Source organism: Chlorocebus sabaeus, chromosome 1 (assembly GCF_047675955.1).
Source record: "Chlorocebus sabaeus isolate Y175 chromosome 1, mChlSab1.0.hap1, whole genome shotgun sequence".
Taxonomy (NCBI): Eukaryota; Metazoa; Chordata; class Mammalia; order Primates; family Cercopithecidae; genus Chlorocebus; species Chlorocebus sabaeus.
In genome coordinates, this window is record NC_132904.1 from 1,149,812 (window position 1) to 1,176,825 (window position 27,014).

Below are 27,014 nucleotides of genomic sequence, written 5' to 3' on the forward strand. Positions count from 1 at the left end.
GCCTGGTATCGGGCATCGGGGAGGGGCGGGACGCGTCAGGGGCCTTGGGGCGGGGCGGGTCAGGGTATATTGGGACACGTCAGGGCTGTGCCACCCCGCAGACACCCTGGTCTCTTTCCTGGAGGCACTGAGTCCATCAAACAGCAGGGCTCAGCGTTCTGAGGACAGAGGGCAGGGGCCCTGGGTGGTTTGGTGGCAGAGAGGGGCTGCCCCGCCCACTGCTCCTGCCCATCGATTCTGTCTGGGGAAACAGCATCGGGGTTGTTTGTGTTCCTAAGATGGGCCCACCCTTTGTGGTGGTCTCCACTGCAGGCCCCTGTGTCCTCGGAGGTCCCTCACAGCCCTTCCAAGCTCTGCCCTTAGGGTCCAGCGGAGCAGCCCTCCAGGGTCTGAGATAGAGCCCTGGGCCCTGCAGGACACCAGGCTCCTCCCCACAGGGCAGGCACTGGCCAGGGTGTAGAAGGGCATCTCTGGAGATGTGGGGGAAGCCTAGGGGCTGCCGCACTCAGGGTCAGGAAGTCGAGGCCTGGCCATGGGGCTAGCACGTCAGCTGCCCTGGCTCCCAGCTGTCTATATCCTCTGGACACCTGCAGCTCCTGGGGGCGTCAGGAGGGCCAGTTAGAGGCTCCAGGACGCAGAACTCCTGCCGTCTTCTCTGTATTATCACTCAGGGAATTTTTTAGGTTGTTACTGAAAAATGGTGCTGTGGGAAATGCAAGGCCCATGTGACAGCAGAGAGGGCGCAGCAGGGAGCCGCTCTTCTGGGCCATCTTGGCCTCTCCTGCTCCCTTTTTGTTAACGCTGGAATATTTTAAAGCAAGTCCCAGCCGTGAGTGACCACGTGTAAATGTCTCAGGACGAAGCTTTAAGCCACGCTTTCATACGCAGAACCATCATGACGCCCCAGTGACTTTACCTGCAGGTGACAGTTTTCAACTCAGAGACGACAGCAGTGCAGTGACTTATCTGAAGTTGACAGTTTTCAACTCAGACACCACAGCTGTGCAGTGTGGTTCCCCCCAGGCCCACTTGACACCTACACTGGGATGTCCTTCCTGACACCATCGTCTCTCCGTCACATCCCAGTTAGCGGGGGGTCTGTAAGCCTGAGCCATGTCACCTCCTGGATGTGAGGAGGTGGTGCGGGGGTGGGAGTGGGCCCCAGTGTCCCCTGTGCACTCAGGGCTCACAGCTGGGTTCGGGGCTAGCATGGGGAGGGCGATTCCTGAGGTTCTGATGGGTAGATGTTCCTTCCTGACCCCGGGACCATCTCCGCTGTGTTCCAGCTGCTGCCAGCTGCCATGGTGATGCCACCCCAGCCTGTGGTCCTGATGCCGACGGTGTACCAGCAGGGCGTTGGCTACGTGCCCATCACAGGTGCGTGTGCCCCCTCCTCCCTGGGTGCCTCTCGCCTGGTAGAAACTCCAGGGCCTAGGGCGAGCGCAGGAGGAGGGAACAGGGCTTAGAGCGCCGGTTGGGGGACGTCATCCGTTCTAGAATCCTGCAGACGTGCCGACTGCACGCAGATCCTTCTAGGCTAGGGAGCCAAGGGTTACGTTTGAATTTTGTTTGCATATCTAGAGAATAGAATTGGTTTTTTTCCTAATTGTTGGCAGAAATGAGATGAGTTGAAATTTTCAGAGGTGTGGAAATGTGACTGAAACCTCGTCGTGCCCAGCTGCAGGAGAACCTCACACCCCTGTCGGGTGATGCGTGCTCTGCACTGCGCTGTTGCGGCCGTTGTCGTGTGTCACTGTTAAGAGTGAGCAGCCGGTGGCTGCAGCAACACCAAGCGGGAATGTCGCTTTTCACGCTGTTGCATTTTTGGTCCAGCTGTGGCTGTCATAGCAGCTGGTGCAAGGCCGGCCCCCACCATGGACGGGCCCAGCGTCCTCAGCAGGCGGGGGGACAGCAGCCCCTGAGAGGAGGTGCTCGGGGGGAGCCTGTGGCCACCCTGGTTCTCCTCCCAGGGTGGCCTCTCATTCCGGGGAGCTGGTGTCTGGCAGAGTGCGGGTCCCTCTGCACTGGGGGACCAGGCCGTGGAAGTGGCCAAGTTGCGGGCAGGGCACTGGGGATGCGTGGTGGTGTTGGGGGAGGGTCTCGGGGCCTGCGTGAGGCCCCGGCTGCTTGTGCTCAGGGGCTGCTTTGGGGTTGGGGTGGGACAGAGCTGCTGGCAGGCGAGAGTGCTGTCAGGCCGGTGCTGGTGTCCAGCCCAGCTGGAGTGGAGAGGCCTGGTCAGCACCCCAGTCCTGCCAGCATCCCACACAGATGCAGAAAGGCCACCTTGGGAGTCAGGACCTTGCCCTAGACCCACCTGATGTGGCCTGAAACCCAGCCTGATGGTGGGAAGGAGGGGACGGCGCTGGGAGACTCTGGTCTGTCGACTGGTGTTCAGGACATTCTCTGATGAAACTGCTTATGAGAACAGCATGGCCATGCCCTCACTTGCTCACATCGCAGACTCTGTTTCCAAGTAAAGTCGCCTGCGCAGGTGCCAGGGCTGCCTTTCTCCAGAGGAAAGAGCAGAGCCCGTGTCTGAGCAGGGCCTCTGTGGTGTCCAGTGTCTAGAAAACCACCAGCCTGGGCCGGGCGGCGGCTCACGCCTGTAACCCCAGCACTGTGGGAGGCCGAGGCGGGCGGCTCACGCCTGTAACCCCAGCACTGTGGGAGGCCGGGCGGCGGCTCACGCCTGTAACCCCACCACTGTGGGAGGCCGAGGCGGGCAGCTCACGCCTGTAACCCCAGCACTGTGGGAGGCCGAGGCGGACGGCTCCCGCCTGTAACCCCAGCACTGTGGGAGGCCGAGGCGGACGGCTCCCGCCTGTAACCCAGCACTGTGGGAGGCCGGGCGGTGGCTCACGCCTGTAACCCAGCACTGTGGGAGGCCAGGTGCGGCGGCTCACGCCTGTAACCCCAGCACTGTGGGAGGCTGGGCAGCGGCTCACGCCTGTAATCCCAGCACTGTGGGAGGCTGAGGCAGGAGGATCATGAGGTCAGGAGATCGAGACCATCCTGACCAACACGGTGAAACCCCATCTCCACTAAAAATACAAACAAATTAGCCGGGTATGGTGGCGGGCGCCTGTAGTCCCAGCTACTTGGGAGGCTGAGGCAGGAGAATGGCGTGAACCCGGGAGGTGGAGGTTGCAGTGAGCCAAGATTGCGCCACTGCACTCCAGGCTGGGCGACGAGCGAAACTCCATCTCAAAAAAGAAAAAAGATAAAGAAAAGAAAGAAAACCACCAGCCCAGCAGAGGCAGTACCTGTGCCTCATCACTGAGGAAAGAATGCTTCATAGGAAGTGACCGGAGGTGAGCCAGAAACGCAGAAGCAGCCGTGAGGCGTTCAGAGTTAGAGGAGGGCGGGCATCTGGGTAAGCAGAAGAGCCAGCACCGTGGCAGAGAAACGGGGGCGAGCACGGGAGCCCCGCAGGTGTTCCTGAGCCTGGAGCCTGGCCAGGGGAGCTCTGCTGCCTGGGGGCCCTGTTGTGCCCTGGGTGCCCCTGGAGTGGCTGCTGGGGGTTCTGGTTTGTAATTGGGACAGCCCAGAGCCGCCGTTGTGGGGTGGAAGTGCCTTCTGTGGCGTGCAGTTCGTGGCGCTAGTGAAGTTCTGTTTGGTTGTCCTGAGTTGGAGACAGATGGGCAACCTGAAAGAACAGAGACCCAGGCCCTCCAGCTTCCTGAGGCTGGAAGTCCAAGCCCTGGCAGGCAGGGCCGCCCACTCGCCAAGGCTGTGGGGAGGATCCTCCCCGTCTCCTCTAGCTTCTGGGCCGGGCGCTCTGTGGCTGCCTCCTCCTCCTCCCATGAGGACCCCAGTCCGTGGATCGAGGGCCCACCGCCCCAGCACGCCATCATCCTCACCTGCTCACAAGGGCCCCAGTCCATGGATCGAGGGCCCACCGCCCCAGCGCGCCATCATCCTCACCTGCTCACCAGGACCCCAGTCCGTGGATCGAGGGCCCACCGCCCCAGCACACCATCATCCTCACCTGCTCACAAGGACCCCAGTCCGTGGATCGAGGGCCCACCGCCCCAGCACGCCATCATCCTCACCTGCTCACAAGGACCCCAGTCCGTGGATCGAGGGCCCACCGCCCCAGCACGCCATCATCCTCACCTGCTCACCAGGACCCCAGTCCGTGGATCGAGGGCCCACCGCCCCAGCACGCCATCATCCTCACCTGCTCACCAGGACCCCAGTCCGTGGATCGAGGGCCCACCGCCCCAGCACGCCATCATCCTCACCTGCTCACATCTGCAGAGACTCGGTCTTCAGACCCCCTGTGCAGGCGAGAGTTAGGACTCGGCCTGTCTTTTTGGGGGGGTGCAGTTCCATCGACTGGATACAGCGCCGGGGTGTATCTGCCTGGAGGAGCATTCAGATGACAGAGAACATTGATTGACAGAGAACATTGATTGACATACCTGTTTCTGGTTCCTATCCTTAATTCTCTTTGTAGATGCCTTTCAGGTTTTCCCTAAAATGCTTGTTTTAGGAAAGGCTAGATTTCTTTATAAACAGACTTTGAAATTTTCTTTTGATAGACATTGTAAATTTTGAAACAGCCGCACACTTCATAGGAAAGTTACCAAGGAGATGCAAGGACATCTGCCAGAGCCCGTGAGGACTCGTCCACCTGCCGCCCCACTGGAGCCCCCAGCCCCACACCCCACCCCCAGGCGTGCGTTTCCCATAAAGCAGGGGTGTTCCTGGCACAGGACAGCCGTCCAGATGAAGGTGACACTGTCCCCTGCTTGGACCCCGTCTGAGTGTCCTGGGGGGCCACAGCATCCAACCCGGTGTCGCTGGCCCTCCGTGGCCTTGCCTCCCTTGGCCTGGAGGGGTCCCCATCTTGCTCCTGGGGTGTGCTCTGGTCAGGGACCTGGTGGGGCTGCTGACGTGGCCTTGCAGGGTAGGGCTGAGTCTCCCCAGGGCTGCTGGCAGGGCCCCCGCATTTTACTCTGTACAGATTCCATCCAGCGCAGGGCTAGTGGTGTGACTTGCTCACCCCTCACAGTGGGCTCTGCCTGGCCACTTCCCGGGAGCTAAAAAGTGTCCGTGTGGGAGGCACCGCAGGACCACAGGAAGATCCTGCCGGGAGCTAAAAAGTGTCCGTGTGGGAGGCACCCCAGGACCACGGGGAGATCCCACCCTTGTCAGCCCGAGTTTATCCGACTTCTTCAGCAATGTGGGTTTGCAGTTTCCTATTTTATTCCGTGGGTCAGAATCCCTTACGAATGTTGTTTATTTTTTCACTCAAATTATCCCAGACTTGGCCAGAGGGAGCCCCCTCAGGCAGGGTCTTTGTTCTTTGGCCTCCTCCGATCCTTCTCGGGGCCTCTTCCTGCTTCCTGGCACTGCAGGAAGCCCCTGGCTCTCTGCATTTCCGGTCTCAGCCCTGGCGTTAGCTGTTTCTCCCGGGAGCCCTGGTTCCCATTAGGAGAGCTTTGCTTTTAGGAGCCTTTGAAGTTTTTTTTTTTTTTTTTTTTTTTTTGAGACGGAGTCTCGGTCTGCCGCCCAGGCTGGAGTACAGTGGCCGGATCTCAGCTCACTGCAAGCTCCGCCTCCCGGGTTCCCGCCATTCTCCTGTCTCAGCCTCCCGAGTAGCTGGGACTACAGGCGCCCGCCGCCTCGCCCGGCTAGTTTTTTTGTATTTTTAGTAGAGACGGGGTTTCACCGTGTTAGCCAGGATGGTCTCGATCTCCTGACCTCGTGATCCGCCCGTCTCGGCCTCCCAAAGTGCTGGGATTACAGGCTTAAGCCACCGCGCCCGGCCTTGAAGTATTTTTTAACTGTCCTAACAGCACTGTAGAGTGTGAACAAGGCGCCCTCTTCACTGGAAGCTGATGCCCTGATTTTCCTCTGAGTACCCTAATTTCTGAGTATCTGTGATCACAGCCCGTCCTCCCAGCAGCCGCTGCCAGCTGGAGGGCGAAGTCTGCGGAGACCTCGGAGAGGCTGGCGGCTGCGTGCTCAGGGCGTCTCGGGCCGACTGGGCAAGCACGGCGGATTCACACCAGGGTTTTCTTCTCAGAAGTGGAATCTCAAAGTGCATCTTGGCCAGAGCACGTGTGTTGCCCACAGCTTCAACTGTTTATGACTCACGTAGTGCGGAAGGCTGTGCCACCTGCTCTGCCTGGCTGCGTGGCTTCGGGCCTGTGTGCGTGCACGGCAGCCTGGCGAAGCCCTCTGCTGAGGCGGGGCCGCGGGAGTGGGCCAGGAGGGGAGAGCCCGGCTTCTCACCAGCCCCTTCCGCCGCTCCTTCGTTCAGCTGCCGCCTGCTGGGCGCTGCCCAGAGACGCCCGCGCAGGGTGCAGGTCTTGGGGGCTCACTGTGCACGTTGGGTGGGCTCAGGCCCTGAGAGCCTCCCGTGTTGTCTGAGCCTGGCTGCCACCTCTATGGAGACTGAGGGCTGAATGCTGGCTGAGCCCTCGCGAGGACCATCCATTTTCCTCAGTGAAAAACCAGAGTCCCCCACAAAGCAACTCAGAAGCTGGGTGCGCTGAGGTCAGACTGTCTCCTTCACAAAAAGAAAGTGTGACCACAACAGTGAGGAAGGGAGGCTGGGACACAAAGCACAGCTTGATCATTAAAGCTTTTATGCCATGATCATGGCCTGAAGAGAACAGTTTTAAGTTTTGATTTTTTTAAGTATTATTTTGATTACCAAATTAGATATTTTATAGATTTCAAATAGTGGCAGGCATCATGTGATTATAGCGGGGGTTTTTTTTTTTTCTTTTTTTTTTTTTTTGAGACGGAGTCTCGCTGTATCGCCCAGGCTGGAGTGCAGTGGCCGGATCTCAGCTCACTGCAAGCTCCGCCTCCCGGGTTTTTACGCCATTCTCCTGCCTCAGCCTCCCGAGTAGCCGGGACTACAGGCGCCCGCCACTGCGCCCGGCTAGTTTTTTGTATTTTTTAGTAGAGACGGGGTTTCACTGTGTTAGCCAGGATGGTATCAATCTCCTGACCTCGTGATCCGCCCGTCTCAGCCTCCCAAAGTGCTGGGATTACAGGCTTGAGCCACCGCGCCCGGCCTATAGCGGGGTTTTTAGCCTCAATTTTAAGGAAACATCTAGGCGTGAAGCATCTGGAAACCGCGTGGCCTCATGAAGTGCGTTCTCTTCCACGGAGCTGCAAAGTGGACAGAGACCACCAGGTCGGTGATGGCAGCCAACTGCTCAGTTTCCTGTGCATTCTCCACACGTGAGAAACCAGTGCGGTCGCCACTGGGCCTCAGCCCTGCCTGCACTGTTCCTCCAGCTGTCCCTGGCAAGGAGGGGCACTTGGGCTGCAGCCACTGCCAGGGGTCTGCCCTGAGGGTCCCTACGAGACAGGCCCAGAGGCGGATGGTGGCGCCGGCCGCGCTGTCCTCTGGGGCCCTCCTTGCTTTCCCTCCTCCGTGTTGCTTTCCACCTCCTTCTGCCTGGTGGTGGGAGGAGAGTTGGCGTGGAAAGTGGGGTGTCCAGCGCCTCCCCAGCCCGGCCTTGGACAGGCAGCACCAGAGCGTACATCGGCTCATTCTCTGTTCACCATGGCTGCAGCTGCCAGTTGACGCTGTTTCTGTCTATTCCCTTGTGCACCTCCGTTTCACACAGGCCTGGAGTGCTTTTCTCTGGGTGAGGGGACAGCTGCTGTCCTACGTCCTCAGCAGCGCAGTCCCTCCCGTCATCCTGGACTGCGTCTTTGTGGGCACAACCCCCACTGGTTTCTGTGGAGCCGACCAGACTGTGACGTGGATGCCTGTCCATAAAGTATGAAAGCAAAGCTGAACGCGCAGGTGGACGCCTGCTGGCAGGACGGACAAGAGGGAGGTCCATAGAGAACATGCACGCGTGGCACCATGCATGGGAACAGCCAGCGTTCACAGCGCCCGTGAGTTCCAGAGAGGGCCAGCCAAGGGCTCACCCGACAGTCCAGGCATGCTTCCCCTCGCAGGTGGAATTCCAACAATCACGGAGTTTGCAGCTGAGCAGCACATGTCGTTTAAAATACAAAATGGTTCCATTCAAAATGAGAATTGGATGCTTAAGTTTCCCAGACTGTCACTTGGAGCGCTCTGCTGTTGTGTTTATTAACCCGCTAACTTGGTCGCTGTGAAACAAGGAATCACGCAGGTTTTCTTCTTTGTGATACGCTCTGTGGAGGGAGAAGAGCAACAAGCCTTGGGAGTTCCGGAACAGTCTCTGAGCTGGGTGGTCGTCCCCACCTGCTCTTTGGATGTCTTTCCACTGTCGTGCAAGACGTCTGGGGCCCAGAGCCACATGCCTTCAGCCTGAGCAGGGCCGATGCCCCCCCTGCCCACCAGCGGCCAGGGCTCATCGTGCTGCGTGGTCTGAGGTCAGGGTGTTCTCGGAGCAATTTTTCCTGAATGGAAAAGGGACAGCTTTTGGTTTTCCTGGGTACCGTTGTGTTTGTCAGTAGAGTATTTGATTTTGCCGAGGTATGACAGCAGATTCACGCAGCATGAAGAATGTGAGGTGGGGCCTGTCCTGTGCTGCACGTCCGTCCGCGTGGGTGCAGAACACTGAGTGCGGTGGACAGCAGGGACACAGCGAAGTCGCCCACCACTCCTCCCAGGGCTGCTACAGGTGGGGTCTGGGCTGCCCCCGGCTCCCGTGGCGTCCTCTCTGCCCACGTTTTGGGGAATTTGCTCTCCGCCAGGCCCCAGAGCTCCTGGTCTGTCCTCCTGAAGTCCCCAGGCAGCCCTGACACGGTGCACTGTCCGTTCCCGGAGGGCTTGATGGACATATCACACTTGGTAACCAGGGTGGGTCAGGCTCAGGCCAGGCACACGGCCTCTGCCCTGCAGGGAGGAGGGGAGTGAGCCGGGCCACTGCCCCTCGGCCCACACCATGGAAGCACTCACCTCTTCCCCTGGGGTGCCTGGTCCCGAGTGTGTTGGGGCCGTACTGTCGGGACTCACTTGAGGGCCAGTGGGCGCCACATCCCCTTGTTGTCAGCAGAGCGGGTTTCTCAGGCGCCCCCGGCCATGACATCACAGCATCGCAGTCGCCGTTGTCGATTTTGCAGCGATCTCCCCTCCTGTCCCTTCTCCGTCAGACTGAAAAAGGCTGGAGAGAGTGGCAGTGCCGAGCTCCATTCTTCCTGTTGCCACGCTGTGGGGAGCCGTGTGGGCAGGGACAGGTGATGGCTGAGCTCCTGCCCCCCTGCTGGCTGGGGCGCCCGGAAAGCCACGGGGGTCCCGGGGGTCCCTCCAGGGCAGGTAGCGGCCGAGCCTTTGTCTTGTTTGAGGAAGAAGTAAGGATGGTGAGGGTGGCCACGTCCCCACCTGGCCGTGGTTCGGTTCATTTTCCCTCATTGCTGAAAGGCTGATCAGTGTGGGATGATGCTTTCCCAGTGAGGTGAGGTGTCCGCTGGCCAGGACAAGAGGCAGGCGTGGGTGTGGAGGAAAGGTGGGCCTGGCCCAGAGAGAGCCGGGAAGCGGAGGAGGCAGGGGTGGGTATGGAGGAAAGGTGGGCCTGGCCCAGAGAGAGCCGGGAAGCGGAGGAGGCAGGGGTGGGTGTGGAGGAAGAGTCGGCCTGGCCTGGAAGGAGCTGGGAAGCGGCGGCCTTCCTTTCTGAGGAGCCCCGGTCTTTACAGCTGGTGCTGGAGGCTCAGCGGCCAGCCCCGTCCGCTCCGTTTCCACCGCTGCAGGTCCTTGTTGCTGGTATTGGTTCAGGCCAGAGTTGAAATGGCTTCTGTTGCCTTTAGGGTCCTCCGAGTGTAGAAAGGAACAAAAGTCCCATCCTCAGATTGGGGCTCTGGCGCTCCAGTGAGCCTAGCTGGGAGATCGTTCGTGCTTTTAAAGGTGAACGAACGGGTGCGCAGTGAACCCTTGCCCTGCTCCAGCTGCTGCTGCAGGAGGAGCTCTGTGCCTCGCTGGTCGCTGAGCCCTGCTCACGCTGCCTGTGCTCAGGGCTGCTTGTGGTTTTAGGGAGCGGCCACCAGGCTGGGAGGCGAGCTTTAAGTCCGGCCACACCATGCCTTTGGGGTGTGTGTGCTGCAGTGGCTGAACCACTGTGCAGCTTCTGCTTGATAGATTGCATCTCAGTGTGTCCACCCGCATGAGACACGGGGCGAGGGGCCTGCGTAGCTGTGGGGTGGTGATGCCAGGAACCCTGGACGGTGGCCCCAGTACACTGAGGGTCCCCGGTGCACCACACCTGCTGCCTGACTTGCGTGAGTTTTGTGAGCATTTTCTTGGTGTAGTTTGTATGTGTGTGTGGTTGTCATTCTGGGCATCGGCTGCAGCTTTGCTGAGGTCTTCAGTGCCTGTGGTGATTGCTCCCCACCAGCACACAGTTTAGTGACACACTGGCCAAGCTGCAAAAGCATCTTGTAGAATGCCTGATAAAGGAGGAGGTTCAGACCCTGCAGTGTTTGGATCAGCGGGTGTGGCATTTCGTGTAGTCCGTTCCCCAGATGAAGAGAATGCTGTGTGCCCTCTGGTCAGTGAAGACAAGCGTGTGCAGTGCAAATTCACAAGTTCTGAAGGGATCAAAACGCCACCCCCCAGCCTGCTAGTTAGAAAACAGGCTCGGGTGAGATTTGAAAGATTAAACTTTGATTTTTGTGTGGAAGGAACATGAGTTAGTGAAGGATGCGTCTCAGAGACCCCTGCCCCGCCTTCCCGTGGCTGTGCCTGGCGTTGCTGTTTGAGGGCTTGTGTTTCCAGGGTGTCTTTCGGGACTGGTGTTTGCTAAGACCCGAGGTGGCCCCTCCCTGAGGAAGGCCGGTGGGATGCGTTCTCTTCTTTCAGCAGGAGCTAGTGTGGCACTTCTGGAACCTTCCGATGTTTTTACCAAACTTGATCTTTGGTTCCAGGGATGCCCGCCGTCTGCAGCCCCGGCATGGTGCCCGTGGCCCTGCCCCCGGCTGCCGTGAACGCCCAGCCCCGCTGTAGCGAGGAGGACCTGAAAGCCATCCAGGACATGTTCCCCAACATGGACCAGGAGGTGATCCGCTCGGTGCTGGAAGCCCAGCGAGGGAACAAGGATGCCGCCATCAACTCCCTGCTGCAGATGGGGGAGGAGCCGTAGAGCCTCCGCCCTCGCTGCCGTGTCACCCCAGCTCTTCGGACACGCCAACCGGGCGCTCCCCAAGGAATGCTGTCCCAACAAGATCCCCGTGACACGGCCCCTGTCGCCCCTCCCGTGGACGTCTGGGCTGCCCCGCCCGCGCCTGCTCTGGGTGCATGGGGATTTTCGTTCCTGGCGGCCCAGGACGGGGCGGTGCTCCCTTCGCCTCTTGTGCTGGGAGGTCTCGGCGCATTCTCCTGTCCCCAGGACGTGCGTCTCCCCTTCTCATGCTGTTCTGGAAAATGTTCTTGCTGTAGAGAGCAGCTGCTTCTGCCAGGGTGTTGGAGGTGGTGGAGCGCCTTCTGATTCCATTCATGGCATTTTGTGATGTGACGTCATTGGAATAGAGCTGTTGATTAAGGCACACACGATCCCTCACACTGATTTGTGGGTTTTTTTAGAACTTCCCAGCCGAAAACTCACGTCCTTGCCCTAACGCGCTTTGCTGTGAGCCTGGCCCCTGCCCAGGGCTTGGGTCTGGTGAGCGGGCAGCTTCCTGTGGATGGCGTGGGGCCGGCCTCTGGCCTGGCTCACCTGGCCACTGTCCAGCCAGCCTTGTGACAGACTCCAGCCTGAAGGCAGGATGCACCCACACCTGGCATGAGGAGGGGAGCCTGGCACGGTTGGCCGGGCTCTGCCTGATTGCCAGCCAGCGGGCATCTGAAGCCGGGTCCTTCACCCGCAGGAGGCTGTCGTCCGTCCTGCTGCTCACGCCAGCTCCGTGGGTGTCCTCCCAGGGGGCTTCTCTTCTCAACAGGCCTTGCAAGGCTGGGGTGGGAGGTGATAGAGGTGGCACGTGCATGATTCTGAGAGGGTGTTGCGGCACTGCCAGCCGACTGCTGACGACAGCTTGGGCAGCTGCTGTGCCTGGGACCTAGGTTCAGCGTGGGTGAGGGAAGCCTGGCGAACGTGGCCGTGTAAAAGCTTTCTGAGGCGGGAGGCACGCCTCACCTCTGCCTGCCTGGGCACCACGTGTAGCATCTTGGTTTGCAGGACAGATTTTAGGTGACACCTGGTTATGAAAGTCAGGAATTTGAGAAACTTCTCACAAGTGATGCACTTTACGTAATCCGCATGCCATCGAGACGCTTGTGTGCGCACCCGCATGTCTGCTGTTTGTGGTTCAAGTGTCTGCCCCCAGCCTTCGGACGGAAACCCACTGATACGGACAGAAAGAGAAGGCCTACAAGTGGGTCTTCTATGGAAGATGCAGAAGGAGGAAGTTAGTGCTTACATTTTAGTCTTTTTCTCCCTGGAAAAAATAAGTTTCAGTGTCAGCTAGAAAATACTGCTTTCTGCCACCGACTGGGGGTGGTTTTTGTCAAATATACTGTTGATAAATATTTATTTTTGTAAACTTGAAGTGTGTGGTGGCCGTGGGGGAGGGACATGGTGGCAACAGGCGCCTTCTTCAGCTGTGGGTCCTAAAGGCCTTTGATCGTGTGAAGAAGAAAGACATGGTGTTTGCTTAGCAGATGCCGACCACTCAGAGGGCCCTGGGATTCCGCCTCAGATGGCCTGGTCTTACGTCTTCTCCATTGGGAATGAAGGTGTCAGGTGGGACTGGAACGTTCTAGATGATAATGTTCTGTGACATTAATAACTCTTCGGGACGGACCGCAGGCCACACTTGGAGGCCTCACTGTGCTGGGGGCTTCGGCGTCCAGGCGCCCAGGTGTGGCCACCAGCACCGGTTTCTGCCTTCGCATTGCTGGGGTGCAGTGAGACTGCCACACCATGCACGTGTGGCTCTGTGGGTGTCTCCTGGAGAGGACGTGGCCCCTGCTGCCAGCTCCTGAGCAGCCCGTGTCGGGGCTGGAGGGAGCCGCACAGTGGGGGCCGCCTCGCTGGAGGGAAAGCAACCCTCCGCCAATGACGAGTGGGGGCCGGAGGTAGCCTCACAGTGGGGGCCACCTCGCTGGAGGGAGAATAACCCTTCGCCAATGACGAGTGGGGGCCCGAGGGAGCCACACGGTGGGGGCCGCCTCGCTGGAGGGAGAGCAACCCTTTGCTGATGACCACGCTTGCTGCCATCTCTTAGTTTTCTTTTTCACGAACGCTTTATTTTTTTAATAGATAAATCACATTTTGTAAGTCCTTTAATAAGATTTTTCTTTCCTGCATTTTGTGCTTTATTTTCTGCTTGAAGGCTTACTGTAGAAGCAGCTTGCTGAGCCCCTCCAAGCGGTCCCAGAATTAGCTGGTTCACGCCCCCCACCCGCCCCCGTCCCTGCCTGTCAGGTGTGGATGAGGTCGTCGCACTCAGGACAGGCTTGTTTGCCAGCTCATAAGGGCAGGCTGCAGCGGGTTTGGGAGCTGGGCTTAGGCCCCTGGTGTCTGAGGGCCCGGGCCTTGCCAGGCCTCTGCCGCTCCTGCTCCTGGGTTTGAAGATGCCAATTGCCAGCTCTGTGGCAGCAGTCACTAAGGACAGCCTGACTGTGCCATCTCGGAGCCTCGGGCAGGGCTCCGGAGACAGAAGACAGGTCGCCGGAGGCTCCCTGCTCCTTTCTACTCTGCAGATGCTCTCCACTCTGCAGGCGCTGCCCTGCAGGGTGTCAGCGGGTGGGGTCTCAGAACATGTGCTTCTGATTATTTTACTGGGGTCCATTGTCTAGATTTTTCTTTGATTGTAAAATATATTTTTACTTTTTAGCCTCCTAATTTAATAAATGATCCATATGAAAATAGACAAATAAAGTTCTTTAAGGGCAGGTTTACCATGTTTGTTCCCGAGTATTTTTTAACTTAATTCACAGTACGCAGGAGTAAGGAATCAGAGTCAGAGCTCACTCGTTAACAGACTCGGAGCAGGAACCGCACGCCTTCAGACCAAGCCTGGCCTTTGTTTCCCAGATTGAATTAGAGGCGAGTCCTGGGAGCTCCTCCCTCAACAGTGGCAGTGGGTGTGGGTCTGCTCTTCGGGCCCAGGCACCCTCTCCCCACTGGGTGGTTCTATTGTGCCTTTTCATTTCCATCTGGGAGTGAGCGTGGAGCACGACCCCGTTCTGAGAGAGCCCACTGGGAACCGTGGCACCCCCAGCTCAGGAGTCTGAGCCCCTAGTGATGAGTGGCTCATGCTTAGGGACCACAGCATGCTTAAATGTGAGCAGCCCTGCGGAGACCCCGAGCCACCCTCACACCCAGGCACGGAGGTGTTGCTGGAGTGTCCACCGACACATTGGGGCGTCTGCCCCTCTGCTGCCCGACCCCCGAGGCATGCCCACCGGTTCCCTGCCTCCCCCTGAGTGTAGCCTTTCTGCCGTGTCGACTCCACAGCAGACTGCCGCCTGTTAGCTCTGCGATTCCGTGCATACTTTTTGCCCAAACAGCTGACGGAAGCTGAGCCTGTGTTAGTGCTGGACACGAAGCCAAGAAACGGCACGTCTAAAAGCCTGCAACAGAACACCAAGCTTGCTGGGAAGCCACAGTACCTCAGGGCACAGCCGGGCTCGGGAAAGCAGGGGGGCCCTGAGGCGGGGATGGGGAGTGGGCGTGATAGGGAGTGGGCCAGTGATACCAGCAGGCCGGGGCCCAGGGGCCATCTCCCAAGGACGTGGCCCAGGGGCCCACGTGCAAGGCCTCAGCACGTTTGCTGAGGGAGCACAGGGTGCCGTGTCCCGGGTGTCCTGGGCGTCCGCCGCCGGCAGGAACCTGTGCTTGGGCAGCTGGGAGATGTGACTGAGCCCAAGAATGGGGCCCCTCTCACGCCAGGAGGTTGGGGAGGTGGTTCCCTCGTTGAAAGGTAGAGCTAGGAAGAAGCCCACATGCCGGGACCCAGAGGCCCTCAGAGCCCCGGGAAGCCATGACCACACCCCCTTTCCCCCGACTCAACGGGCTTTGCGTTTGATCTGCACCCGGTGTGATCCAGGAAACCTCCAGGGTCCGAGTGCATTCCTGTGGTTCTTTCTGAAGGGGCCATGTCCACACAGGCTGCAGGGATCCGGCACTCAGAACCACCCCACATGCACTTACCATTCAAAGAGCACAACCGGCTGGGTACTGTGGCTCACACCGCGAATGCCAGCGCTGTGGGAGGCCAAGGTGGGCGGATCACCTGAGGTCGGGAGTTCGAGACCAGCCTGGCCAACACGGTGAAACCCGTCTCTACTAAAAATACAAAAATCAGCCAAGTGTGGTGATGAGCACCTGTAACCCCAGCTACTTGGGAGGCTGAGGCAGGAGAATTGCTTGAACCTGGGAGGCGGAGGTTGCAGTGGGCTGAGATCGTGCCATTGCACTCCAGCCTGGGTGAAAGACTAAGACCCTGTCTAAAATTTTGAAAAAGGCAAAGCACTAGGATTTTGTTCTATAAAATATTTTATGGTCCAGAGTCAAAACATAAAACAAGGTGAATTCACAGGGACCACGTTTTCCTCGCCTGTGCTGCTGTCCCCGTCTGCTCTCCTCTCTGTAGGTGAGTGTGTCCGTTCCCCTTCGCGTGGCCTTCCTTGGCCTGGTGTGTATTTGATGCAAGCAAATCACACGTGTGCACAGAAAAGTGGAGATGCCTCCACACTGTCACAGGGACCCTTCCTTTCCACAGCAGCCTGGCCTGTGGTGTGTGCCTTCCATGGACGTCTAGATCACTCTGTGTGGCTATGACTGATGGCATCGGTTCTTCTGTGGAAAAGACCCCTGGGCGTGGGACTCCTGAGCAAAGATGGACCCGCCTCCCCTGCCCGAATCCCGACCGGATTCCTGGTGCCCCGTCTCCATCACCGGGCGTCCCCATCGTTGCATGTCCCCATCGCCGGGCTGGCCTCTCCCTCCCAGTGCTGTCTTGGTGCAGCTGCCCTTAGGATCTCTTTCATTTATTATTTATTGTTTATTGATTGATTGATTGATTGATTGTTGTTGAGATGGAGTCTTGCTCTGTCGCCCAGGCTGGAGTGCAGTGGCGCGGTCTTAGCTTGCAACCTCCGCCTCCCGGGTTCAAGCCACTCTCCCGCCTCAGCCTCCCGAGTAGCTGGGGTTACAGGCGCTCGCCACCACACTCAGCTGATTTTTATACTTTTAGTAGAGACAGGGTTTCACCATGTTGGCCAAGATGGTCTCCATCTCCTTATCCGGTGATCTGCCCGCCTCGGCCTCTTAAAGTGCTGGGATTACAGGCCTGAGCCACCCGTCCGGCCAGGATTTCTCTTTTTAGGAGGAGGTTGAGCACAGCCTTGGGGCTGCCTTTTTCTTCCGTCTCCTCAGCTCTTTCCACTTTACAGACGGTGACTCCGCCATACACGCTGCACGTTCTTTCCCTGCTTTATCATTTGTTTATGTTGCTAATGATTTTGTCTCGTGTAAAATGTTCTGTTTTTTAATGTTGTCACGTGTTCATCTTTTCCCTTATCGTTTCTGGATTTCTGTTTATCATTAGGAAAGTTTTCCACATTCAGGTTTTAAAGGCTCTTCTCTCACTCTCACATATTTTCCTTTTTTTTTTTTGCCCTTCATCACGGACCCCACTGGAGGCACCGGGCCCGCTGCGCGGGATGGACCGACCCTCGCTGTGCGGCGGGTTCGCAGCCCCGGATCCCCTGGGCCCGGCCTGGCCTTCCCGGCACCCCGCTCCCCGCCAACGCCGATCCCGCCCCGCCTCCTGCATCCCCGCAGGGCTGGCCCGCGCCGGCTTCTCCTTCTAGAGGCTTCCGGCTGTTCGTGTGGGGACTTACCAAGGAGCGTCTTCCGGATAGGCTTGTTCAGAGCTCATTTAATGAACTCGGGGAAAGTCGCTTCCCACGCGCGCATCCATCGTGCGGAGCCCCGGGGGCCGCTGCGCTGCGGGATGAGGGGGTCGCAGCTGCGTCGCCTGCGGGTCCCTGAACTCCGGGGGTTTCCATCCTTCTCGAGGTTTCCATGGTTACCGGCTCCGGCTCGGAAAGAGAAGACTTTGCTTTCCCTCCACGCCGGGTTCCTGCTGCAGCGTCCCAGGCCCCGGTGCGGCTGAGACCAGGGAGGGGCGGGGGGCGCAGGCCGGGGGGTTCCAGGGCGTGGGGTGGGGGAGCAGGGCTGGGGGCTGGGCACGGGGGGTGGTTTCCAGGGCCCGCCCCGCCTCCCCGCCCCAGACGCGGGAAGCGCCCACCCTGGAGTGCTGCAGGCCGGGGCGCCGGTGAGAGGAGCAAGGCCGGTCCTGGGGACCCGCTGCGGGGATGGGGAGCGGCTGCGAGGCGGGGTCCTGCTCCCTCCCCGCGGAAGGGGCCCCGGGACCCACTCAGACCGCGGCGCATCCCAAAGTCCCAGCGCCCCTTAGTTGGAGAAACGAGCAGAGACCCTGCAAGGGGTGGCCCGGGCCCTGCGTGTCCTCTGGGGCCTTTGCCGCGGCCCCTCCTGCGCCCCGCGCCCCCCGGACATGCTCTGTATGGGCGGGCGGCTCAGCCCTGCGCGGTGGCCCCAGGAAGTGCTGAAATGAACGAGGTCCCGTGGTTCCTGCCCAGAAGGGACCCGCAGCACCTGCAAGGTGCCCCAGGCTGGGGGTCCCAAACGCGGCTCCCAGATCCCTCCTTCCCAGCTGGAGTGGAGAAGAGCCCGCTCAGCCTGATTCCTGCCGCTGAGCAAAGGGCCACACGTCTCTTGGATTTTTGTTTTGAAAACAGTGTTCAACGCTTCTCTTTGAACTGTAGATTTCTGCAGAGCAAAGTTTATGGAACCAAAACCCTGACACCAAGTTTTACTCGAAACGCAAAGTGCCAGGTAGGGAACAGAAAAGGAAGGCCTGCAGGTGCGCGGCTTTCCCCAGCGCTTGGAAAGTCCCTGTTACCTTAAATTTCTAGCCTCAAAAATAAAAAGCTGGTGCCACGCTCCTGGACACAGAGCCGGCCTCACTGCTGAGCGTGAGAGTCAGGCTTTAAACATCCACCTTGCCTTGAACGTGCTGGTGGGCATCGCTGTGCAAAGCATGACACCTCACCCTGTAGGAAACCTCTTCTCACTCATTTGCAGTGTCACTGAAAGAAACTTATCTCCCGTGCCTGTTAACTGTCAGGTATCACCCAAGTTAAAGCTCACTTAAGAGAAAATGGAAAAGTGAGAAATAGCGAATATGACGATGCAGACGCCACAAACTCAGCATGAGTTTCCTGGAGGCATGACACTGGTTTGTGATTATGACCGGCAGGCTGAGCAGTGCCGAGGGTGAGGCGTTTGCCCCAGTGCAGGCAGGAAGGGCTGTGGTGGGCTCTGCCTCTCCGAGGACCCGAGGCTTCCCCAGGGCCCTCCCTGCGGCCCCTGCTTGCTTTGTGGATTGGGTGAGACTTGGCCTTCTTTGCTGACTCACCATATGGGCTCCGCTGCCCCGGGCCGGCTCCCTCTGCCTCCTCAGTGCCTCTTCTGGGCCCCAGAAGAGGCTGGACGGGTCCTCAGGACCTCGATGGCCTCCATTCCGCTAGGGAGCAGATTCGGGGGGAAATGAGGAGGTCCCCCAGAACCGGGGGAAAGTTGTGGCCAGAGAGCTGCTCGCTTCCCACAGACACCACAATCATCCCTTGCAGGATAAAGTTTCGCACAAGCCGCTGAGTGCAGAGAGCCTGGGCCAGAAGGCCAGGCGAGGACCCACCCAGGCGGCTCCATCCCTCCACCCTCGGTGACTGGCAGCAACCTCTGGGCTTTCTACTACCTCTTGGCCCCCAGCCCAGACCAAGCCCCTTCCCTCTGGTGAGCCTGGCCATGGAGATGGGTTCACCCCAACGGCTACATCCAGGCGTCGGCAGGGCTGGGGGAGCCCTGACAGAACTCATGTGGCCCACCAGGCCAGGCATGTGGTGACGGGCCAGGGTCCTTTCTGGTGGGCCAGGGACTCCCAAGGCTCAGGACCAGGGTTCCACAGGGAAGGACAGCAGGGCCCCAGCTGGATCCCGCATCCGGGGCTGGGGCATGGGAAGAGAAAGTTTCGGGAGCTGAGACTCGGTCCTTAACTCCAGAGTCCAGAGGGCAGGGGCCAGGTAAGGCCCCACAGAGGCAGGATGGTCTTCAGCACAGACACCTCATTGTTAAGCTGCTCCTCAGGACGCTGTGGGACTTTGGACATGCTCTCCTTGACTATGGAGAGGAAATGGAGCCGGGGGGATGCAGCTGGTCCCAGTGGAGAGAGTGAGCTTGGAGAGAGTGTGTCCAGGCACAGGCTCCGGGGGAGAGGGAGAGCAGGGCTGAGCCTTCCTCTGCCCACAGAGCCTTAGCCCTCTCAGTGGGGACCACAGGGCCTGGGCACATCAACCAGTGCTGGCAGAGTCCCAAGGCCTCTCTCAGAAGAGCTTTGGTCAGAGGTCATTAGAAGCCAAGGGGTGTGTGTCTGTGTGGTGCAGACACTGGAGCAGATGCACAGCCCAAAGGGGTGGGTTTACAGTGCTTGGGCGGCCCCCTCACAGGAGTCTCCAGAGCCCCTTGATGTGGACACAGCCCAGCTGGCTCCTTGCAAGCTGTGAGTGGGCAGAACTGGCAGGTCCTGCTATACCTCTGAGGCCTGTATCCTCTCTTGAAAGGGGACACCTCATCCCGGAAATCCAGCAAGGTGGGTTTATTGAGACCGTCCCACTGAAAAGAGCCCAAAATGATGGATACCATATGTTTTTAAATTCTTCTTGGAGTTTTTGAAAAGATGACAAAGGAAAGGGGAACCCACAGAGGCGATTACAGCAAACTTAAGCTTCGGTCCAGGTGGTCTTGTGGGGATGGAGGGTGGAGATCTACAATGTTCATGGATTGAAATAGTCACTATGTAAAGACGTCAGCTTCTCTCAAATTAATTTAGTCAGTATAATCCCAAAGTCCCAGCAAGCCCTGTTTTGTTGTACTGTTTTTTTGTAAAGCTTGATAAGTTAATTCTCAATAGCTAGGAAGAGTCAAGACATTCTTGTAAAAGAAACACAAAATGTGAAAGCTTGCTCAAGTAGATATCAAGGCTGAGTGCAGTGGCTCACACCTGTCATCCCAGCACTTTGGGAGGCCAAGGCAGGGGAATCACTAAGTTCAGGAGTTTGAGAGCAGCCTGACCAACATGGCCCACCTCTACTAAAAATGCAAAATTAGCTGGGTGTGGTGGCGGGCACCTGTAATCTGTTACTCAGGAGGCTGAGGCAGGAGAATCGCTAGAACCCAGGAGGTGGAGGTCACAGTGAGCTGAGATCATGCCATTGCACTCCAGCCTGGGCAACAGAGCGAGACTCTGTCTCAAAAAAAAAAAAAAAAAAAAAAAAAAGGCCAGGTGCAGTGGCTCACACCTGTAATCCCAGCACTTTGGGAGGCCGAGGTGGGCAGATCACTAGGTCAGGAGTTTGAGACTAGCTTGGCCAACATAGTGAAACCCCGTCTCTACCAAAAATACAAAAAGTTAGCTGGGCATGGTGGCGGGTGCCTGTAATCCCAGCTGCTTTGGAGGCTGAGGCAGGAGAATCGCTTGAAGCTGGGAGTCGGAGGTTGCAGTGAGCTGAGATCGTGCCACTGCACTCCAGCCTGGAGGACAGTGCAAGACTCTGCCTCAAAAAAAAAAAAAAAAAAAAAAAAGAGATATCAGGACTAGCAAGACTATTGTCTACAGTAAGACAATAAAGAGTCCAGGGAACAACACAGAGACTTCAGAGATGACAGGGTGGGCAACAGGTGGCCTTTTTAGTACATGATATTGGGCCAAGCAGCAAGATCTATGAAATAAAATGGAGTCAGACCCCTACTTAATGCCACTTTCATACACCAATTCTGGGTGGACTCAAAATTTAAAGGCAGAAGGCAAAATTGCAGAGCTTTTAGGAAATAATTCAGAAGACAATATTCCTGAACCCAGGGCAGAGAAGGGTTTTCTTAAATAAGACTAAGAGGCACTAACCATGAAGGATTGAGTCGTTAAAGTAGCAACTTCTGTATTGCGACCTGTGGATTTCTGTTAGGTGTGTTTCTTATTTGGATATAACAGGGCATGTAGGCCAGGCATGGTGCCTCACACCTGTAATCCCAGCACTTTGGGAGGCTGAAGTGGGCAGATCACAAGGTCAGGAGTTCGAGACCAGCCTGACCAACATGATGAAACCCTCTCTCTACTAAAAGTACAAAAATTAGCCAGGTGTGGTGACAGATGCCTGTAATCCCAGCTAATCGGGAGGGTGAGGCAGGAGAATCACTTGAATCCAGGAGGCAAAGGTTGTAGTGAGCCGAGATCGCGCCACTGCACTCCAGCCTGGGCTACAGAGTGAGGTTTCGTCTCAGGAAAAAAAAAAAAAAAAGAGAGAAGGGGCACTTCTGGAGGCCTGGGGTCCGGCCAGATATATTTCTGTTGTACTCTCAGACCACGGTTACATTAAATTAGAAATCAATAATATGAAGATAGCTGGAAAAGATGACTGGAAAGATTGTAATGAATGGACTCTCTACAAAGGGGCAGAGTTAAGTGAATGAGTTAAGTGAATGTTCTAAGTGTAGACTGTAAAGAAAATTCTGACTTAAATGTTAGATGCTCCAAGTAATTGCTCACATTCCCTTAGATAGCTGATGCCAATGTCCAGAGCTTGATATGCATGGACCCTGACCCTGTGAATCACCTGGGTGAGGTCATCTGCCTGTGGAACCATCATTGCTTCCAGCCCTGTTCCACGTTGTCATGGGCGTTCCACTCCCCTTGGTCTTTCTATTTCTAGATTTCAACTTATAATGGCACACATGGGTCTGAGTAGTCATGGAACATTCTAATGTACCAAGAGCCCAGACAAGTTTTCTGCATAACTTTCAGGGGGATTCTTGAGTAATAATGATACAAAACATCTTTGAGTGCTTAATATGTGCCACCACCACACTCGGCTAATTTTTTGTATTTTTAGTAGAGATGGGGTTTCACTGTGTTAACCAGGATGGTCTCAATCTCCTTACGTTGTGATCTGCCAGCCTCGGCCTCCCAAAGTGCTGGGATTACAGGCGTGAGCCACCGTGCCCGGCCAGCATGACTTTTAATGGCAGTCTTGCAAGATCAGATGTCTGGTAGGCAGGCACACTTGGGGCAGTTACAGCAGGTAATTGATCTCCTAGCACACAAACCCTCTCTCAGGTCCTCACTGGTCAAGTACTACGGAGTTACAATCTTCCCCAACATCACCTGAGTTTCATTTTCACCCTTATAAGGTTATACCCCGTCCCCTTCCCCACTTAAGTTTCGATTTGCCAATAATCTTTTTTCCCTTTTATGGCCGACCCCTCCTCTACATTCTGTTCGCTTATCGTGACCTTCCAGGTGCATGAGCCGTATGGTTTGTTCCATCCACAGGCTGGCTGCCAGTGCTTAGATTTATCATGCTTTGAAAATGGACCATTAAAATGTTTTCTAACAATACGATAAAGAAAACATCACTGACATACCAATTTACATCCCTCAGAATAGTAAAACTTAGAAAGGGGTTGGATATCAAGTTTGGGTGGGAATTGATGGGAAGGGAGGCTCTCGTATCCCTGAGGAGGAACTGCTGGAGGATCTCTGAGAAGTCATGTGGACGTGCTTAGTAAAAGTAAATGCGCCCTGTGAGCGCTGTCTCTGGAGAGCATGCCTTGTAAACATGTTCACATTGACTCACCCGGGAATGCATTCAAGGCTGTTTTGCACAGCTATTTGTGTAGCAGAAGTTGGTAGCCTAATTATTCATCTTTAGAAGAATTAATAAACAAAATGTGACAAGTATACACTTTGGAACACCGTGCAGTACAGAGAGACAATAAAGTCGGTGTTCACAGAACCACTTCCATATGTTTATAAAATCCAGGAAAATATCTTAAGCCGCAGTTTTCAAGACATCAGACTTAAAAGACAGTAAAGTTCGGCAATCCCCAAGAGAGAAAGCAAATGAGGTGAGCCCTGTGATTGCCTCTGTGTACCACCTAGAGAGTTTCCAGGCTGCAGCACAGGGATGTGTAACACAGGCAAAGACACGCGGTCTCCCTGAGCTGAGGACACTTCGCTGGGAGTCCAGGGAGGACAGGAAGGTTGGAGTTCTCAGGGCAGAGTGCCAGGGAGGAGAGAGCTACACAGTGAAAGAGGAACAGAGGCCTGCAGAGGCTCCTTCTTGCGTCTTCAGCTTAGTACTGATGAGTACATGCATCTGATGAAGCCAGCCAAGGAAAGAATTTCAGAAATAACATTGCTAGCTAACACAGGGCCAGGAATAGTTCCTATTCCCACCATTTAGAGTGAAAAAACACAGAATTGACAGGATACCAAGTAGAGTACTCAGAAGTGTTTTGCCTTCACATTGCCAGGGATAAGTGGGCCATTTTATAATGATAATGGGATAAATAAATCAAGAGGACATATAAATCCTAAACGTTTGTACACGTAGTTATAGAATTTCAAAATACTTTTAAAGTTTTGCTTCAAAAGACCAAAACCTGATGGAACTGCAAGGAGAAGCAGGCAAATTCACAGCTGTAGCTGGAGATTTCAACAGTCTTTTCTCAGCATTCCATAAAACAAATAGAGAAGCTTAGTTCAGGTAGAAGATTTGAACAACACTATCAAACAACTTGATGCAGCTGACATTTATAGAAAACTCCACCCAACACCAGCAGAATACATTGAATGTGTATCAAGATAGACCACATTCTGGGCCAGAAAAGAAGTCTAAAATGAGTATGTTCTCTGACGAAAATGGAATTAAATTAGAAATCAACAGTAAAAAGCTATCTGCAAAATTCCCATTATATTTAGAAACGAACATACTACTAAATATCCCATGTGTCAAAGAAGAAATCAAAAGGAGAATTAGGTAGTGTTTTGAACTGAATAAAGATAAAAACATATATTATGTTTTGTGAGATGCAGCTAATGCTGTATTTAAGGGGAAATTCATAGCACTAAATATCTACATTAAAAAAGAGGGCACGGTGGCTCAAGCCTGTAATCCCAGCACTTTGGGAGGCCGAGACGGGCGGATCACGAGGTCAGGAGATCAAGACCATCCTGTGAATGGTGAAACCCTGTCTCTACTAAAAAGTACAAAAAACTAGCCGGGCAAGGTGGTGGGCGCCTGTAGTCCCAGCTACTCGGGAGGCTGAGGCAGGAGAATGGCATAAACCTGGGAGGCGGAGCTTGCAGTGAGCTGAGATCCGGCCACTGCACTCCATCCTGGGTGACATAGCGAGACTCCGTCTCAAAAAAAAAAAAAAAAAAAAGAGGGAAGGTCTCAAATAACTGATATTAGCATTTTTCTTTAGACATTAGAAAAAGAAGAGCAAATTAAGTTCTAAGGAAGCAGAAAATGATAAATAAAGGTCACAGCAGAAATCAAATGAACTAGAAAACAGAAAGACCACAGAGAAAATCGGTAAAAACCAAAGCTCATTTTTGAGAAGGTCAATAAAATTGATAAACCTCTGGGTAGACTGACCAGGAAAAACAATATAGAAAACACAAATTACCAGTACCAGGAATGAGAAAGGAGGCATCATTACAGATTCTACACACATTAAAATAATAATAAGGGAATGTTATGAACAGCTTTACTTAAGTGCAATGAAATGAAATAGACATATTTCTTGAATGACAAATTATCAAAACTCACTCCAGAAAAAATAGAAAAAATATTATTTTATTTATTAAAGAAGTTAAAAAAAAATTTCTACAAACAAAACTCCAGACTCAAAGGCTTCACTGGTGAATCTCAAATAATAATAAGTCTCAAACATATACAAATATTTGAGAAAGAAATAACACCAATTTTACAGAGACTCTTCCAGAAAATAGTGTAGGAGGAAATACTTTCCAACTCATTCCATGAAGCCATAGCATATGCTGGTACTATCATCAGACAAATACATGGTAAGAAAAGAAAAGAGCAAACCAATAGCCTTCACAAATCCACACACAAAATTCTCAACAAAAATGTAAGCAAATTGAATTTATCAGTGTAGAGTAAGGATAATACATCATGACAAAGTGGCATTTATTTCAGGAATGCAAGAGTGGTTTAGCATTTGAAAATTATCCTGCAATGTAATTTATCACATTAATAGAAAAACCAGATGATCATCGGAATAGAGGCAGAAAAAGCATTTGACAAAATCAAAAATCCATGAGCTTTCTGCAACATAGGAATAGAAGGGAATTCCCTCAATCTGATAAAGGGCATCTGCAAAAAACATACAGCTGACATTGTACCCAACCGTGAAAGAAGGAATGCTTTCCCCTAAGATCCTAAGATCAGGAGCAAGGCAGGGATATCCACTTTAATTACTTCTACTAAACCCTGCAATGCAGGCTAGAGACAGGACAATCAGGCAAGAAAAAGAAAAAAAGGTGCCCAACTGAAAAATAAGGAAAACTGTTTTCATTCACAGACAAATGATTGCCTATGTAGAAAATCCTACAAAATCTGTAGAATGCAGTAGCTACTAGAAGTAATTAGTGAGTTTAGCAAGTTTGCAGACTTTAAGGGAAGTAAAAAAAACCCAAAAACTTGTATTTCTACTGTAACAAACAATCATACACTAAATAAAAAGCAATTATATTAATAACATCAAAAACTTACTTAGAAATAAATCTGACAAAAATGTGCAAAACTTACATATTGAAAATTACAGGCTGGGAGGGGTGGCTCACTCTTGTAATCCCAGCACTTTGGGAGGCGGAGGCAGGCAGATCGCCTGAGCTCAGGAGTTTGAGACCACCTAGGGCAATGTGGTGAAACCCTGTCTCTATAAAATTCAAAAGAATTCACCAGGCATGGTGGTGCATGCCTGTAATCCCAGCTACTCAGGAGGCTGAGGCACAAGAGACGCTTAAGCCCCAGAGGCGGAGGTTGTAGTGAGCCAAGATCACGCCACTGCACTTCAGCCTGGGTGACAGAGCAAGACTCCGTCTCAAAAAATAAATAAATAAATAAATAAACAAACAAATAAATTTACAAAATATGGCTGAGGGATTAAAGAATAGCTAAATAAATGGAAAGATACATTTTGTTCATATTAAGACTCAATATCTTTAAGATGTTAATTCTCCCCTTATTGGTCTAGAGATTCAATACAACCCCAACCAAAATCCCAGTGGCTCTAAGGAATTGATAAATTATTGCTAAAATTCATATGAAAATGCAACAGATCTAGAAAATCCAAAACAACTTTGAAAAAGAAGAAAAAGAAGAAATCCAAAACAACTTTGAAAAAGAAGAAAAAGAAAATCCAAAACAACTTTGAAAAAGAAGGGTGCGGTGGCTCACACCTGTAATCCCAGCACTTTGGGAGGCCGAGGCAGGTGGATCACCTGAGGTCAGGAGTTTGAGACCAGTCTGGCCAACATGGTGAAACCCCATCTGCACTAAAAAATACAAAAAAAATTAGCCGGGCGTGGTGGCGTGTGCCTGTAATCCCAGCTACTTGGGAGGCTGAGGCAGGGGAATTGCTTGAACCAGGGAGGTGGAGGTTGCAGTGAGCTAAGATCGCACCATTGTACTCCAGCCTGAGTGACAGAGCAAGACTCCGTCTCAAAAAAAAAAAGAAAAAAGAAGAAAAAGAAAAAGAAGGATGCAATTGGAACAGTTAAGCTAATTTATTTCAAAAGATATTATAAAATGACAGTCCTCAAGCCAGTGTGGCACTGATGATGTCAGTATCAACAGTAGGTCGGCAGGACAACATAGAGTACAGAAACAGATTCACAGATCTGTGGTTAATTGCTTAAACATGGTTAATTGTGGTTTAAAAATGCATAGCATAAAATGTACCACCTTAATCATTTTTTTTCAGTCTTACTCTGTTACCTAGGTTGGAGTGTGGTGGCATAATCATGGCTCACTGCAGCCTTGATCTCCTGGGCTCATGTGATCCTCCCATCTCAGCCTCCCAAGTTGCTGGGACCACTGTGCTTGGCTAATTGGTCTTTTTTTTTTTTTTTTTTTTAGTAGAGATGACGTCTCACTATGATGCCCAGGCTGGTCTTGAACTCCCAGGCTCAAGTGATATTTCTGCCTCGGCCTCCCAAAG

The 27,014-nt window shown here is 54.3% G+C and overlaps 1 protein-coding gene across 1 annotated transcript in view; it reads left to right on the top strand.

The window, feature by feature from the left end:
* TOLLIP (toll interacting protein) overlaps positions 1–11,445 on the top strand; it is a 30,391-nt gene extending 18,946 nt beyond the window's left edge. The window contains exons 5-6 of the mRNA XM_037998792.2: positions 1,287–1,377; positions 10,828–11,445. Of these exons, the coding sequence (XP_037854720.1) occupies positions 1,287–1,377; positions 10,828–11,042 (306 nt within the window). The 3' untranslated portion in view covers positions 11,043–11,445. The remainder of the gene's footprint in view (positions 1–1,286; positions 1,378–10,827) is intronic.
* Positions 11,446–27,014: the final 15,569 nt, after the last annotated feature.